General features: G+C 36.6%; 1 protein-coding gene across 4 annotated transcripts in view; it reads right to left on the reverse strand.

Moving 5' to 3' along the window:
• The window catches only part of LOC131438578 (phosphatase and actin regulator 4-like), a 487,676-nt gene that overhangs the window by 363,441 nt on the left and 108,190 nt on the right, over nucleotides 1-16,045 (reverse strand). For all 4 annotated transcript variants that reach the window (XM_058608682.1, XM_058608685.1, XM_058608686.1 and 1 more), the window contains exon 2: nucleotides 6,104-6,906. In XM_058608682.1, the coding sequence (XP_058464665.1) occupies nucleotides 6,104-6,386 (283 nt within the window). In that variant the 5' untranslated portion in view covers nucleotides 6,387-6,906. The remainder of the gene's footprint in view (nucleotides 1-6,103; nucleotides 6,907-16,045) is intronic.

Consider the following 16,045-nt stretch of genomic DNA (forward strand, 5'->3'; position numbering starts at 1 on the left):
GATCACCAAGTACGTCCGTTAATCGACTTAGCTACAGAAGCACACACCTGCTTGGCTGATAAGTGGTGTATATGAATTCATGGAAATTACATTCGGAACCAGTGAATTTCAGTCTCATCCAACATTAAGTCATTACAAATGGAATTTTTCGTCATTTGACAAATTATATCTTAATGATATGTAGGATTAGGTCACCTGAAAAATTCAAATTTTTTTGGTGAGTTTTTTAAACATTTCCCTTTATTGCTTCGATATGATTTCGTATATCAGAAATCAATCAAATGCAACTGCGAACTGCACAACGTGTGAATCGATCCTTATTAATTATTAATTTTCATTAATTTTTTCCATTTTTATGAAAGCAGACAATATGTTATTTGAAACTTTGATTTGTTTTTTTTTTATTTAAAAGATATTTTTATTCAGGCCTATTTGCGTACAAGCTTTACGTGGCCGATTGAGCCGATTTTTTTAAATATTTTTTTTTTTTTGAGTTGGATCTCGTTGTCACCCTTTTTCTAGGGGGAATCCATTTCCCACCTGCGAGGATTGAGGGGCACTTCGATCGTGGATGGTTTCGTTGAAGGGGATGCTTCATTGTTGTTGGTGGCTGTCACAGGTGTACTGGGGTTGCTTGTGGTCGGTGTAAAGGAAGCACCGTTGTCCTTTGGTGTAGTTGTCTCCTTGTCCAGTTTATCACATGGCTTACCGTAGTGAACAGCTTTTTGGCAATATTGACATGTGGCTATCTGATTGTCATAGGTAACAAGTGATTTGCACGGAATTCTTGTATTTTGATCGAAAATCACATAAGAAGGTATAGCGTTCTTCAAGTGTATGCGTAATAAACGTACGCCATTTAGAATACCGGGGAAAAAATTCTTCCACTTTTCTTTTTTGATAGAGAGAATCTCTCCGTATTGGGACATAGTTTTGCGAATATATGAATCGGTGACGCTTGAGGGAAGATCATGCACACGCACTTCTATAGCACTATCTTCCATATATACTGGAATGTTGTATTTAATGTTCTCGTGCTCCACATAATGCACATTATTATTGTCTTTTGCGAATTGAATTGCATCCAACTCTTTATAAAATTAGATGTAAACAACATTATTTGTCTTATTGCATTGGAGTAAATGCACACGTTTATTGTCAAGATGCATTTGCTTCTTAAGCACAAACCTTCAAGTTCTCGTATCGAAGGTCGACTTTTGCACTGCCTGAAGTCAACAACAATTGTATTCTTTCGTGTCGGCGGTAGCTTTTGTTCGTTTGGTTCACTCATTTCGAGGTCGTTCTATTGTTCACTACACAATACTGTACTTGGTTTCTTCTGTCCCGAACGTAAGCAGTTTTGTTTTATAGACTGACTTGGATGAGATGTGAAAGCGAACTGAACTTTGATTTGTTGATGCCTTTTTTATATTACTTATATTCTTAGGAAGATTACTGCAATATCCTTCAAATATCATTATCTTCAATAAAAACAATAAAGTTCGTTCAAGCGTATAATAGTTTAATCTACAGACTGAAAGAGTATTTATCCAAGTAGATTTGTTTCCCATTTTTGTTTTTGTCATACAGAAAGGTTATAGGTTTAGGTCCCATGAATTTTTTTCAATTGATCTGACTTCCGGTTCCGGAATTACAGGGTTATGAGTGAAAAAAACTGCAAATTCAAAAGTTTGCCTTCATAGAAAAAGATATGAGGATGATATAATTTTTCAAAAATAGTATATTAATTCCTCTAGTTTGCAGGTCTGTTATGTTTTTTTTTGTTTATATCGTTTATTAATTCCCGGCTTTAACCTAATTGTGGTCCTCCACCGGGTGCTTGTAAGTTGAACGCCACACAAATTCACATCGAATATTCCATCTAAGAATCCGAAAGTGACGGAAATAGTGGCCAAAATCTTTAAAATGAAACAAACTCACTTTCCTTCGTGACCGCTTAACCGATTTTCTCAAACCTAGAATTAAATCTAACGGTCATTTATAGAGTTACTAAATTTTATCCGAATCTGACTTCCGTTTCCGGATGTACAGGGTGATGAGTGTTTGAAATTTCAAGCCGTCGTATTGTGCGACGATGCAAAAGAGGGAAAAAAAATCTTCTAAATTGGACTAAAAACTATTACAATTTGCAGGTATGTAAGTAACTGATCATATGAATCGACTTCGGCTATACCGGACCCCAAAATCCGGCTCCGGATGTATCGGAAATAGTGGTTAAAAACTCAGAAATGGAACTAATCAACTTGTATCTGCAACGACTCAACCGATTTTTACAAACAAAAAGCCCAAATAAAAGGTAGTCCGGAACTACCGGAAGAAGTGTGTTTAAAATTTCAAACCGTCACTCAGACAGTTGTTGCAAGAAACTGAAAAATAATTATAATTTTGGCACGAAAATAATTCGACTTTTAGGCTTTGCTAGTGCTTGAACAAACTTCCCTGCTTCTATTCAATGAGCAGTTTTGCCGAGAATACAACAGTAATATTACGGATAATACTAGTCACATGAGAAAGGCATCATTACACCACTAGATTTATTAAAACAGGTTTTTCTTCGTCGCTCTAAAAGGCGGTTTGAAAATTTGAACTACAACAAACGGGACGTGGATCCGGATGGAAATCAATAGTAGACTATTTAACCAAAAATAATGCTCCAAGCGATGAATCATGTAGGTACGGTTTTCGACGTTTCAAGAATGGACATTTCAGCGTTGAAGACAGGCCTCGCTCTAGACAACCAAAAAAAATCGAAGACAATCAGTTGAAGGCATTACTCGATGAAGATCTGAGTCAAACGCTAGAGGAGCTTGCAGAATCATTAGAAGAGACTCAACAAGAAATTTCTGTACGATTAAAATCCATGGAAATGTTTCAAAAGCATTGACATCGACCTCAACATCAACACCAAAGCCAAATATTCAGGGTTCGAAGATCATGTTGTGCATTTCGTATGACCAAAAAGGTGTCCTATAAGCTATAAGCCAGACGATACTATAAGGGGGCAATCGGTATAGACTACAATTGATGCGTTTGAACCGTGCATCACGAGAAGATGATAAAGTTATACTCCTGCATGACAACGCTCGGCCTCATGTCGCAAAAGTCAAACGAGTAAATGTCCGTGTGTGTATGCGTGTGTCTGTATTTGTGTTGTCAACTAAGAGGTCGAGATCTCAGAAATGGCTGGACCGATTTTGATCAAACTGGTCGCAACTGAAAGAACTCCTCGTTACCCAGAACGCTATTTAATGGTTTTAAGATCTGATGTTTACTTTTTGAATTATGTCAAAACTTTCAGTTTTTTGCCATCACATTTGTCATTTTGTCATCACATCTGTCACATTTGCCCTTGAAAACAGAATAAGTTTTTAGACTTAGATTCCACACGGTAATAGCTATCCAACAAGCCATAGATTGTTAAAATCCGTCCATTTTTAACGGAGATATCGATATTTTTGTGTAAGCGACTTTTCTCCTTATTCCAGTAGTAGGAATTTTGAGCGCTGTATGACAAAGCAATGCTTGGGAGAAACGTGAAATACGATTTTTTATACTGTTACATAAAATTGTTTCTAAGTACCAAAAAGACAACATCATTTTTCATGACGTTTTGCCTCAGACCGATTTTAGCACGGTTCGTTTTTGGAAACATAATCGTTCGAATATGATATATGTAAATCAGATGATGGCAAAGATGGCAGCATTTTCGAGTTAAAAACAATTGCATAATTATATTGATTTAAACTATTGACAGTAATGAATGCTGAAAGAACATAACAGCCATATACCATTCGAATCAGTTCGTCGAGATCAGCAAATGCGTGTGTGGAAAATAATTTCATTCAATTTTCTCGGAGATGACTGAACCATTTTCTACAAACTCAGATTCATACGAGAAGTGCTTCCAAACAAAGCTCCTGAATTACGTCTGGATCCGACTTCTGGTTCCTGAGCTACAGGATGACATGTCAAACAAAATTGAAATAGTCATTTTTCTCACAGATTGTTGAACCGATCTTAGATTCAAATGAAATCTGAGAACCATCTAAGATTCAAATGAAAGGTCTTAAGATTCTATAAAACATCTTGCTTTTTAATCAGTCTGCACTGATTTTCGAACACTTTGAATCAAATGTAAACTATACAAATCGTCAGGCGAATTTAACTGACTTCGGCTACACTAATTTTCGAGTTCCGGTTCCAGTATCGAATCGTTTTCTCAAAAAATCGAATTTCAAAAACAAAAATTCTAATTAAAGGATTTATGATGCTATACAAAATTATTGAATTTTATCCGATTCTGATTTCCGATTCTGGATTTACAGGGTGACGAGTTTTTAAAATTCAAGTGGAAATAGAAGATATATAGATACAAACTATGGCAATTTCGTCATATTTATTTTTTGGCCATACGGGTTTGGGTTATGCTGGTTCCTGAGTACCGGATCTGGAAGTACCGTAAATAACCGTAAACTCTAAACTGAAACTAAACTAAGGCATCATCTCACTGCTAGGAGGATTAAGCACGTTTTTCAAGATGGAGTTCGAAAAGTGTCTGAGAGGTGGAAAAATGTAATTACAAGCGATGGACAATACTTCGATTCCTCTTTTAAATTCTTTATATTTTGAAATAAATGCATTTTTAATAAAAAAAAACGGACCGAATTAATTTGTACTCCCAATTTGAAACAAATTAAACAAAATGGTCAAATAACGTAATTTTTATGGCTTTCATTAGATGGTGTTCCAAATTTCCGAATTTAGTCGTTTCCGTTCGTAACGCTGGTAACGCATTTACCGACCATGAATATTTTTCAGATAATTAAATGATGATTTCCATGACTTTTAAATCGTAATGGATTTCTTTCCATTCTCCTTATAGATAATGCATGAAAAAAAAAGTTTTGCCTTTCTCATATAGAAAGGTTATGCAATCACTTGAAAAACTGACCAGTGAAAATTGGCCCGGAGGGCCAAGTGTCATATACCATTCGACTAAGTTCATCGAGCTGAGCAATGTCTGTGTGTGTGTGTGTATGTATGTGTGTGTGTATGTGTCAAATAATCTCACTAGGTTTTCTCGGAGATGGCTGAACCGATTTTGACAAACTAGGATTCAAATGAAAGGTCTCGTGGTCCCATACGGAATTCCTGAATTTCATCCGGATCCGACTTCCGGTTCCGGAATTATAGGGTAAAGTGTGTTCAATATTGCACACCGTCACTTAAACCGGCGAAACAAAACACGTAAAAAATTTTCTAAACTGGTCTCAAAACTACACAAATCGATAGTCATTATCAGTAGGCAACTAAACAAACCGATTCCGGCTATCCTGGTTCCCGGTATCCGGTTCCGGAAGTACCGGAAATAGTGGTCATATATACCAAAATGGATCTCACTCACTTTTCTCAGCGATGGTTTGACCGATTTCCACAAACTTAAATTCAAATAAAAGGTCTTCCGGTCCTATACAGAATTCCTGAATTTCATCCGGATCCGACTTCCGGTTCCGGAGTAATAGGGTAAAGTGTTTTCAATATTGTACACCGTCAATTAAAATATTTTCGGATGCAACAAACATTCAAATCGTAATTCAGAGTGCGTACTAGTAGAGTTTGTGTGTCATGTTAGTTGGTGGCCGTACGAACCGACTTTGATTATACCGGTTCTCGGGTTCCGGTGCCGGAAGTGCATATAATAGTGAACCCACTTCGTTTTCTTAAGGATGACCTACGCAATCAATGCACTGTTTTATTCTGTATGTTGTACTAGTTAATGCACAAACAATCTCTTGGTTTCTTTCAAAAATCGAAGAAAATTTTTTTGAATAGAATACAACAATATTATACATGAGAAAGGCATCATTACACCACTAGGTGGATAAAAACAGGTTTTTTGAACTCCAACCTACTCTCCTCTAACCTACAGATTCTAAGTATACTTCTAGATTGGAGATCGATTTTTAGTAAAACATTAGACCCAATTTCGAATCGTTCGAAGAATAACCCGCCGAAGTCGTCAGCCGTCGTCGCGCACAACAAAAATATACTTCCCAACAACAACGCACGTCTACCAACTTACCGATTACCGTACTAGCCGCAACTTCTTTGGCCACGTGGGCCGCCGCCGGACTAACGTGCAGTATGTCCGACAGCGACAGCGAGGACGCAATCAGTTGCCGTTTTTCCTCAAAGTTGAGCAAATCCATCGAATTGCTTCGCTGCGGCGTCACCGTGATTGTCACCGATTTCTGCATCGTCAGTACGCTCTGGTTGTACTCGGGAGGAGGTTGCTTCATCAGATCCCGTCCGTTAAAAGACATTTTCTTCGTGTTCTCACAGTGGCTAACGCATGTGTCGTTCATATATGCACTGATATGGCGGGAAGGCGACGGGCGCGGGGTGATCACACACACAGACACATACAGCTACAAGTGCGCTTCGCCGGTTGAGTTGCGGTGGGTATGGAAGCTTTTCCGGTTGCGCACTGTCTGCATACTAGAATACACTAGACTAAATAACCAGCGAAAAAACACACTTCTCTACACCTCAATAGCATTTATGTAAATTTATTTCATTTTTGTTTTCACTTCATACATATGGACGAATAAGTACCCGCGAACATACACCCCTACACTCACGAACACTGAACTCACAGAAAAAACTCCTAATAAGTAATTATATCGCCCGGATATCGATAAGCTAATCAATTTCCATTGCAGTTAACTACGTGGCGGAGAAGAAGCACGAGGTACGCGGTAAAATGTTTTCCTCTAGTTTTCTTCCGTAGATGTCCAGAGTGCCGACGCCGAAGTGCGGATGTGGTCTAGTATCTTAGATTCAGACGATCGATCTGTTATCGGGATATCGCTCTCGATGTTTGCTCTGTTGAAAGAAAGAAAACTCACGATTAGAATAATAATAAGTTTAACATAATAAAAAACTATTAAATATTGAATCATCGAATCCGACAAAGAAATATTTTGGCTTGTGTGGGAAAAGAATTGTCGTAAGGTTACGGTTTCAAATCCATTGCCGGTACCATCATTAAAAATCATGAAATCGTGAAACATTCATGACATGAATTTCATGAGAAGATATGTTTCATGATTTCATGATTTTTAATCATGGTACCGGCCATGGATTTTTATCCGTGTACACAAATACAACTGTTCTCAAACTATTCCAGTATGAATATTGGATCACTCTTAATTGCTTGTTACCTTTATCAAATAGTTAGGCTATGCGATTATCGTAAAAACCGACTGTGTGTGTGTACCAGGGAAGTTGTAAATAATAAACAAACAAAAAAATATTAACAAATTTTACTATCATATCTTGTCTTGATGTTTCTGTGCTGTCATAGCGATACTTGATATTATCTTGATATTTCATCTAAGTAATCAAGAAATCGTACATTCATTGATGCAATAGTTCTATCTTGAAATAAAACACTATTGAATAAACTGCATCAGAATCATATAAGAGCAATGCTTATGATGATATTCTATTCGGAATGTTTCAATATCAAATATCTGAAAAATTCGTGTGTTAAAAAAATATTGTTTTTGCTTTGGTATTACAATAGCGGATTTATACATTTCGTTGCTATTTTCTCCTGCAGATTTTGTTATAATTTATGATATTTTAACTCTTATTTCAATCTAAATAATGTTAATTTCTACCATTGAAGTGTTTGTTTTTAGAAATAAAATTTGTTATTGGTTTGCAAATCACTTCTACCAGGGTATGTGACAAATATTGTCACTCAATTTTTTATGAAATGGTTAAACCAATTTTTACAAACATAGACTAAAATGAAAGGTATTACGGTCCCATACAGAGTTCTTGAATTTAGTTTGTATCTGACTTCCGGTTCCGAAATAACAGTGTGACATGTACCAAAAAAGTGAAAATATTGTCACTCAATTTTTTCAGATTTTCCTAAATTCAGATACGAATGAAAGATATTATGGTCTCTTAAGGTGCTTAGAATGAAAATGTTAATTTCAAACCAATTTTTTTAAGTAACCATGTAATTTGTTGATTTTTTAGCCCGACTTCCAGTTCTAAAATTACAAGGCCATGAGATTTTCAAATATCAAACCGTCACAAAAAATCGTAAAAATCTTCGCAGTTTGGCTCAAAACTGTTCCAAATTGTAGGTCATGTTAGTTTGAGTTAAGAAGTCGAGCTGTTTTTTGATATTTTGATGTTAAGTCATTTATTCCAAACCCACCATTTAAATCGGAGATTCAAAAATTTAGAAATTTTATTAAATTGAATTTAAAACTGTTTCCATTTGTAGTGCATATTAGTTGATGGTTGAATAAACTGAATTTTAATATACCGGTATCAAGTTTTCGCTTTCGGAGATACCAGAAATAGTTGTCATATTCATTGATTAAGCTCACTTCATTTTCTCATATATGATTGAATCGATTTTATCTAACTTAAATTCAGAAGAAGCATAACCAAGCCCAGTCGTGTGCTAGAGCCGTGTCTATCACACTGCTTAGAGTGGCGAAATGGTAACGCGCATGCACGAAATGCATAAGAACGCAGGTTCGAGTCTTGTCTCTGAGAGATTCTCATTCATTTGGCTTCTCCAATATATGGTTCCACTCAGTCATTGCAAAAACTGAACTTAGTTATGGCGACTTTACGTCAAACCAACTAAAAATTATTAAATCGTTAATGGTAACTATTCTTTTTTTATTTTCCCATACAAAATCAGTGTTCTATTTTACGCGCACTTCTTTCTCCGTTATATATGGTTGTAAATTTGAGTGCATTACAATCTGAAGAATAGTACCATTTATCTGAGTCATTACACTTAAACTGTACTTTCAAGAATTTATTATAACTTTTTCAAGCAGATGTTTCAAATGTATTAGGTTTTCAAATATTGTTTCAATTCATGTAGCTAAAGACTTATTTTAGTTGCAAGTGAAGCTTAAATTAAAACTTAAGTCGGTTTCTCATTCGGCGTTTTTACGGATTTCCGAAGTTGTGCGATTATTTTACGCAAAATTATAAATTACAAATTAATTTTTCACACTCAGAGATGGCCTTGACCGATTTTAACAATCTTAGATTCAAATGAAAGGTTCAATAGTCCCAAATTTCGTCAGGATCTGACCTCCGGTTCCGAAATTATAGGGAAAAATGTGTTAAAAATTGGATACCGTCACTTAAATCGGCGAAACAAAACAGGTATATCTATTTCTAATCTGGCCTAGAAACTTCTCCAATTGGTAGCTATTATCAGTAGACAACCAAATAAACCGACTTTGGCTATCTTGGTTCCAGTTTTCCGACTCCGGAAGCACCGGAAATAGTGGTCATATATTCCAAAATGGATCTCACTCACTTCCTCATCGATGACTTGATCGATTTGCACAAAAAAGGTCTTTCAGCCCCATATTGAAGATTGTTAAAATATTTATACCGCCACGGCGAAGTAAAAAACCTGTTTTAATCCACCTAGTGGTGTAATGATGCATTTCTCATGTATAATATTGTGGTATTCTATTCAAACATTTTTTCTTCGATTTTTGAAAGAAACCAAGAGATTGTTTGTGCATTAACTAGTATAACATACAGAATAAATAAAATAAAGTGCTTTGATTGCGTAGGCCATCCTTAAGAAAACGAAGTGGGTTCACTATTATATATACTTCCGGCACCGGAACCCGAGAACCGGTATAATCAAAGTCGGTTCGTACGGCCACCAACTAACATGACATACAAACTCTACTAGTACGCACTCTAAATTACGATTTAAATGTTTGTTGTATCCGAAAATATGCAGTAATTTTTGGTAGAACCATAAGACCTTTCAATTGACCCTAATATTGAGAATAACGGTTTAGAGTCCAGTTTATAACATTTTTTACGGTTTTTGTTCCGCCAGTTTAAGTGACGGTGTACAATATTGAACACACTTTACCCTATAACTCCGGAACCGGAAGTAGGATCCGGATGAAATTCAGGAATTCCGTATGGGACCGGAACACCTTCCATTTGAATCTAAGTTTGTGGAAATTGGTCAAACCATCGCTGAGAAAATTGAGTGAGATCCATTTTGGTATATATGACCACTATTTCCGGTACTTCCGGAACCGGATACCGGGAACCAGGATAGCCGGAAATAGTTTGTTTAGTTGCCTACTGATAATGACTATCGATTTGTGTAGTTTTTAGACCAGTTTAGAAAATTTTTTACGCTTTTTGTTTCGCCGGTTTAAGTGACGGTGTACAATATTGAACACACTTTACCCTATAACTCCGGAACCGGAAGTCGGATCCGGATGAAATTCACACGCACACACACACACACACACACACACACACACACACACACACACACACACACACACACACACACACACACACACACACACACACACACACACACACACACACACACACACACACACACACACACACACACACACACACACACACACACACACACACACACACACATTGCTCAGCTCGATGAACTGAGTCGAATGGTATTTTCACTAGTCGGTTTTTCAAGTAATTGCATAACCTTTCTATATGAGAAAGCCAAAACGTTAAATAATTTCTAAGCTCGTCTCAAAACTATTCCAATCGGTAGTCATTGTCAGTAGACAGCCAAACAAATTAATTTCGGCTTTCCTGGTTCCCGGTTTTCGATTAACGACCGAAAATTGTAGCCATAGACTTAAAAATCGTTCCCAGTCCCTTTTCTCGATCCGACGTTGATTATACCGGTTCCAGGATTCCGGTATCCGAAGTACCTGCAACAGTGAGATTCGCTTCGTTTTCTCAGATATGGTAAAACCGATCAGAGTACTTATTCACTTTTTATACTAGTTGATCGACAATCCTTTTTGTTTTCAAGAATCAAAGAAAATTTGTTGTAGAATACATCACGTTTATATATGATAATATGAGAAAGGCATCATTACATCACTAGGTGGATAAAAACAGCTTTAAAAATGTTATATTTCGGAAATTTTAAAAGTCCCTGAGTCAACTTTTGTTAAACAAAATTTAAGAGATTACACTAGATCTGGACGCTTCATGCATTTCTAAGACATTTGGTATCAAAAACATTTTTAAATCTCGGAATGCTCAAAATTTTTCCCTAAGTTGTTCTTCTTAAAAAAAATTGTAGATTACACCAGACCTGGACGTTTCATGCATTTCTAAGATATTTGGCACCAAAAACAAAATTTCTTTAGTTTAACGGTTGCTTTTCAAGCGGATTACCGAAGTCGCCCGGTACGTATTTCCCGCGTAAAAAGAGACCTTAGTTTATTAACTGTTTACTTTCTAATGCTGCACCAGAATATCGGGCGATATTGACGCATCCTAGAGTAAAGATCCTGAAGTCTGTTAAAACAGTGCAAAAACCGCATACTGATATTGCAATGCAAAAATCTTTTATAGACATCTGTTTTGCAAGAACCGGAAAAACATCTTTTTTTGCAAAAACCTGTTTGTTACGGGTGGCCTGATCTATGCTGCGTTCCACAGCGGAAGTCGGCAAAAATTACTTTGAATGCAAGTACTGATTAAATTATGAATAATTGAAAGTATTTACGACATAGGGTAACAGAGGCATTTTGGCCCACTTTAGGATTGATTTTATTTTGGCCCACTTTGTAAAAATATCCACCAAATATTGTAATATATTTGAAAAACTCTTCCGCAATAGGTAATTTAATGTGATAAGCTTCAAATTAATGCAACATGGGTTACTTAACATCGATAAAATCCGAGAAAACCGATAAAGTTTTTGAGGTGGGCCGAAATATATGAAGTGGCCAAAATATCTCTGTTACCCTAAGCGTCGGTTTACCACATATCTCGGTCGCAAAGAAACAACAACAATTATTAGTTTCAGCGAATTATCTATTATTTTAAACAAAACTTGAGCAGAAATCATTCGGGGGTTGGCCTATTTTGTGTTTGGGCTATATAACCGAAAACAAATTTTACGAGTAGAATAAAATGATATTTGTCGGTTACGCCAATTATGTGATAATATCTCCGGAACAAGAAGTGGCAGCCATTTGATTTTCCGGAACAAGATGTGTCAGTCATTTGAACTTGCTCATTGATTGTTGAAATCAGCTCATCCATCTCCGAGAAAATTGAACGTATAGAAACAAGTGCGGCTTGTCAATTATGTCACTTCTACGACTGTGTATCCACGAAAGATAGGGTATGTGATGCACAAACAATGCACAAACAATCTCTTGGTTTCTTTCAAAAATCGAAGAAAAAATGTTTGAATAGAATACCACAATATTATACATGAGAAATGCATCATTACACCACTAGGTGGATTAAAACAGGTTTTTTACTTCGCCGTGGCGGTATAAATATTTTAACAATCTTCAATATGGGGCTGAAAGACCTTTTTTGTGCAAATCGATCAAGTCATCGATGAGGAAGTGAGTGAGATCCATTTTGGAATATATGACCACTATTTCCGGTGCTTCCGGAGTCGGAAAACTGGAACCAAGATAGCCAAAGTCGGTTTATTTGGTTGTCTACTGATAATAGCTACCAATTGGAGAAGTTTCTAGGCCAGATTAGAAATAGATATACCTGTTTTGTTTCGCCGATTTAAGTGACGGTATCCAATTTTTAACACATTTTTCCCTATAATTTCGAAACCGGAGGTCAGATCCTGACGAAATTTGGGACTATTGAACCTTTCATTTGAATCTAAGTTTGTGGAAATTGGTCAAACCATCGCTGAGAAAATTGAGTGAGATCCATTTTGGTATATATGACCACTATTTCCGGTACTTCCGGAACCGGATACCGGGAACCAGGATAGCCGGAAATAGTTTGTTTAGTTGCCTACTGATAATGACTATCGATTTGTGTAGTTTTTAGACCAGTTTAGAAAATTTTTTACGCTTTTTGTTTCGCCGGTTTAAGTGACGGTGTACAATATTGAACACACTTTACCCTATAACTCCGGAACCGGAAGTCGGATCCGGATGAAATTCACACGCACACACACACACACACACACACACACACACACACACACACACACACACACACACACACACACACACACACACACACACACACACACACACACACACACACACACACACACACACACACACACACACACACACACACACACACACACACACACACACACACACACACATATTGCTCAGCTCGATGAACTGAGTCGAATGGTATTTTCACTAGTCGGTTTTTCAAGTAATTGCATAACCTTTCTATATGAGAAAGCCAAAACGTTAAATAATTTCTAAGCTCGTCTCAAAACTATTCCAATCGGTAGTCATTGTCAGTAGACAGCCAAACAAATTAATTTCGGCTTTCCTGGTTCCCGATTTTCGATTAACGACCGAAAATTGTAGCCATAGACTTAAAAATCGTTCCCAGTCCCTTTTCTCGATCCGACGTTGATTATACCGGTTCCAGGATTCCGGTATCCGAAGTACCTGCAACAGTGAGATTCGCTTCGTTTTCTCAGATATGGTAAAACCGATCAGAGTACTTATTCACTTTTTATACTAGTTGATCGACAATCCTTTTTGTTTTCAAGAATCAAAGAAAATTTGTTGTAGAATACATCACGTTTATATATGATAATATGAGAAAGGCATCATTACATCACTAGGTGGATAAAAACAGCTTTAAAAATGTTATATTTCGGAAATTTTAAAAGTCCCTGAGTCAACTTTTGTTAAACAAAATTTAAGAGATTACACTAGATCTGGACGCTTCATGCATTTCTAAGACATTTGGTATCAAAAACATTTTTAAATCTCGGAATGCTCAAAATTTTTCCCTAAGTTGTTCTTCTTAAAAAAAATTGTAGATTACACCAGACCTGGACGTTTCATGCATTTCTAAGATATTTGGCACCAAAAACAAAATTTCTTTAGTTTAACGGTTGCTTTTCAAGCGGATTACCGAAGTCGCCCGGTACGTATTTCCCGCGTAAAAAGAGACCTTAGTTTATTAACTGTTTACTTTCTAATGCTGCACCAGAATATCGGGCGATATTGACGCATCCTAGAGTAAAGATCCTGAAGTCTGTTAAAACAGTGCAAAAACCGCATACTGATATTGCAATGCAAAAATCTTTTATAGACATCTGTTTTGCAAGAACCGGAAAAACATCTTTTTTTGCAAAAACCTGTTTGTTACGGGTGGCCTGATCTATGCTGCGTTCCACAGCGGAAGTCGGCAAAAATTACTTTGAATGCAAGTACTGATTAAATTATGAATAATTGAAAGTATTTACGACATAGGGTAACAGAGGCATTTTGGCCCACTTTAGGATTGATTTTATTTTGGCCCACTTTGTAAAAATATCCACCAAATATTGTAATATATTTGAAAAACTCTTCCGCAATAGGTAATTTAATGTGATAAGCTTCAAATTAATGCAACATGGGTTACTTAACATCGATAAAATCCGAGAAAACCGATAAAGTTTTTGAGGTGGGCCGAAATATATGAAGTGGCCAAAATATCTCTGTTACCCTAAGCGTCGGTTTACCACATATCTCGGTCGCAAAGAAACAACAACAATTATTAGTTTCAGCGAATTATCTATTATTTTAAACAAAACTTGAGCAGAAATCATTCGGGGGTTGGCCTATTTTGTGTTTGGGCTATATAACCGAAAACAAATTTTACGAGTAGAATAAAATGATATTTGTCGGTTACGCCAATTATGTGATAATATCTCCGGAACAAGAAGTGGCAGCCATTTGATTTTCCGGAACAAGATGTGTCAGTCATTTGAACTTGCTCATTGATTGTTGAAATCAGCTCATCCATCTCCGAGAAAATTGAACGTATAGAAACAAGTGCGGCTTGTCAATTATGTCACTTCTACGACTGTGTATCCAGAACCGGAAGTTACAGTCGTGTGATGTTCGAACTTGATTTATAATTCAATAGAAGCTCCAAAACGGCCCTAAAACTGTTAAAATCAATTCATCTATGTCTGAGAAAATTGATCGGAGTGAAAAAAGTATGTTTTGTCGATTACGTCATTTGTACCATCATACCAACTGGAACCGGAATGGATCAATGAGCCAATAGTATCTTTCAAATGATTCTTAGCTTGTTGAAGTCGGCTTAGCTATCTACGAGAAATTTTCACGGATAGAAAAATGAGCATTTCTCTAGTTACGTAACTTATACCATTGTAATTCCAAAACCGGTAATGTCAGTCATTTGAATTCTACACATGTTCAATGAATCAATAGTAATTTTCAAACGAGCCTACGCTAAACTGAAAATCGTTTCAGTCATTAGCGATAAAATTGAGCGGAGTGAACAAAAACTGCGTTTGTCGGTTACGTCACTTATACCGATATATTTTCGGAACCTGCACAGCCTTTTGTTCTACGTAATTGATCCACAACCCAACAGTAATTTTAAATCAAGCCTAAGCAAGTTAATAATGATTTATTCACCTCCGAGAAAAATGAGCGGATAAAATAATCTTTGGAAGATGCAGGCATTATCCGGTCTCATCGTTCTGAGTCGAGTGGTACATAACACTAGGGTTCTCCAGGGCAGCGATCAAAAGCAGCGGTTCTATCCCCTTTCTATAGAGAAAGGCAAAAATATCAAAAAAGTTCGAATTGTTATTGAATCATTTAGCGATTTGGCTGTTACAACAATATGTCGATAATTTCAGCATACTTTTCACTTCCGCTGCTCACATCCACAGTTATAATGCAATGAAAACAAACAAAAAACTTTAAGACAAAGATATATTTCTGCAATCACATACCCTATCTTTCGTTTGCGACCCGGGACAATAATTCTTCGGGCGAACGTACAACGAATAAAAACTTGTGCGATGCGCATGTAATGGAGAAAAGATAATAATATGGTTTATGTTTTCGGTTGATCCCCGAAGCTAAGGGAGCTATTGTCTGTTGAAGTTGGTTTGACTTTTGCTATTATGTATTTGTTGTTTTCTTGTTCGTGGAGAACATCA

The sequence above is a fragment of the Malaya genurostris genome, chromosome 3, assembly GCF_030247185.1.
Source record: "Malaya genurostris strain Urasoe2022 chromosome 3, Malgen_1.1, whole genome shotgun sequence".
In the NCBI taxonomy this organism is placed as follows: Eukaryota; Metazoa; Arthropoda; class Insecta; order Diptera; family Culicidae; genus Malaya; species Malaya genurostris.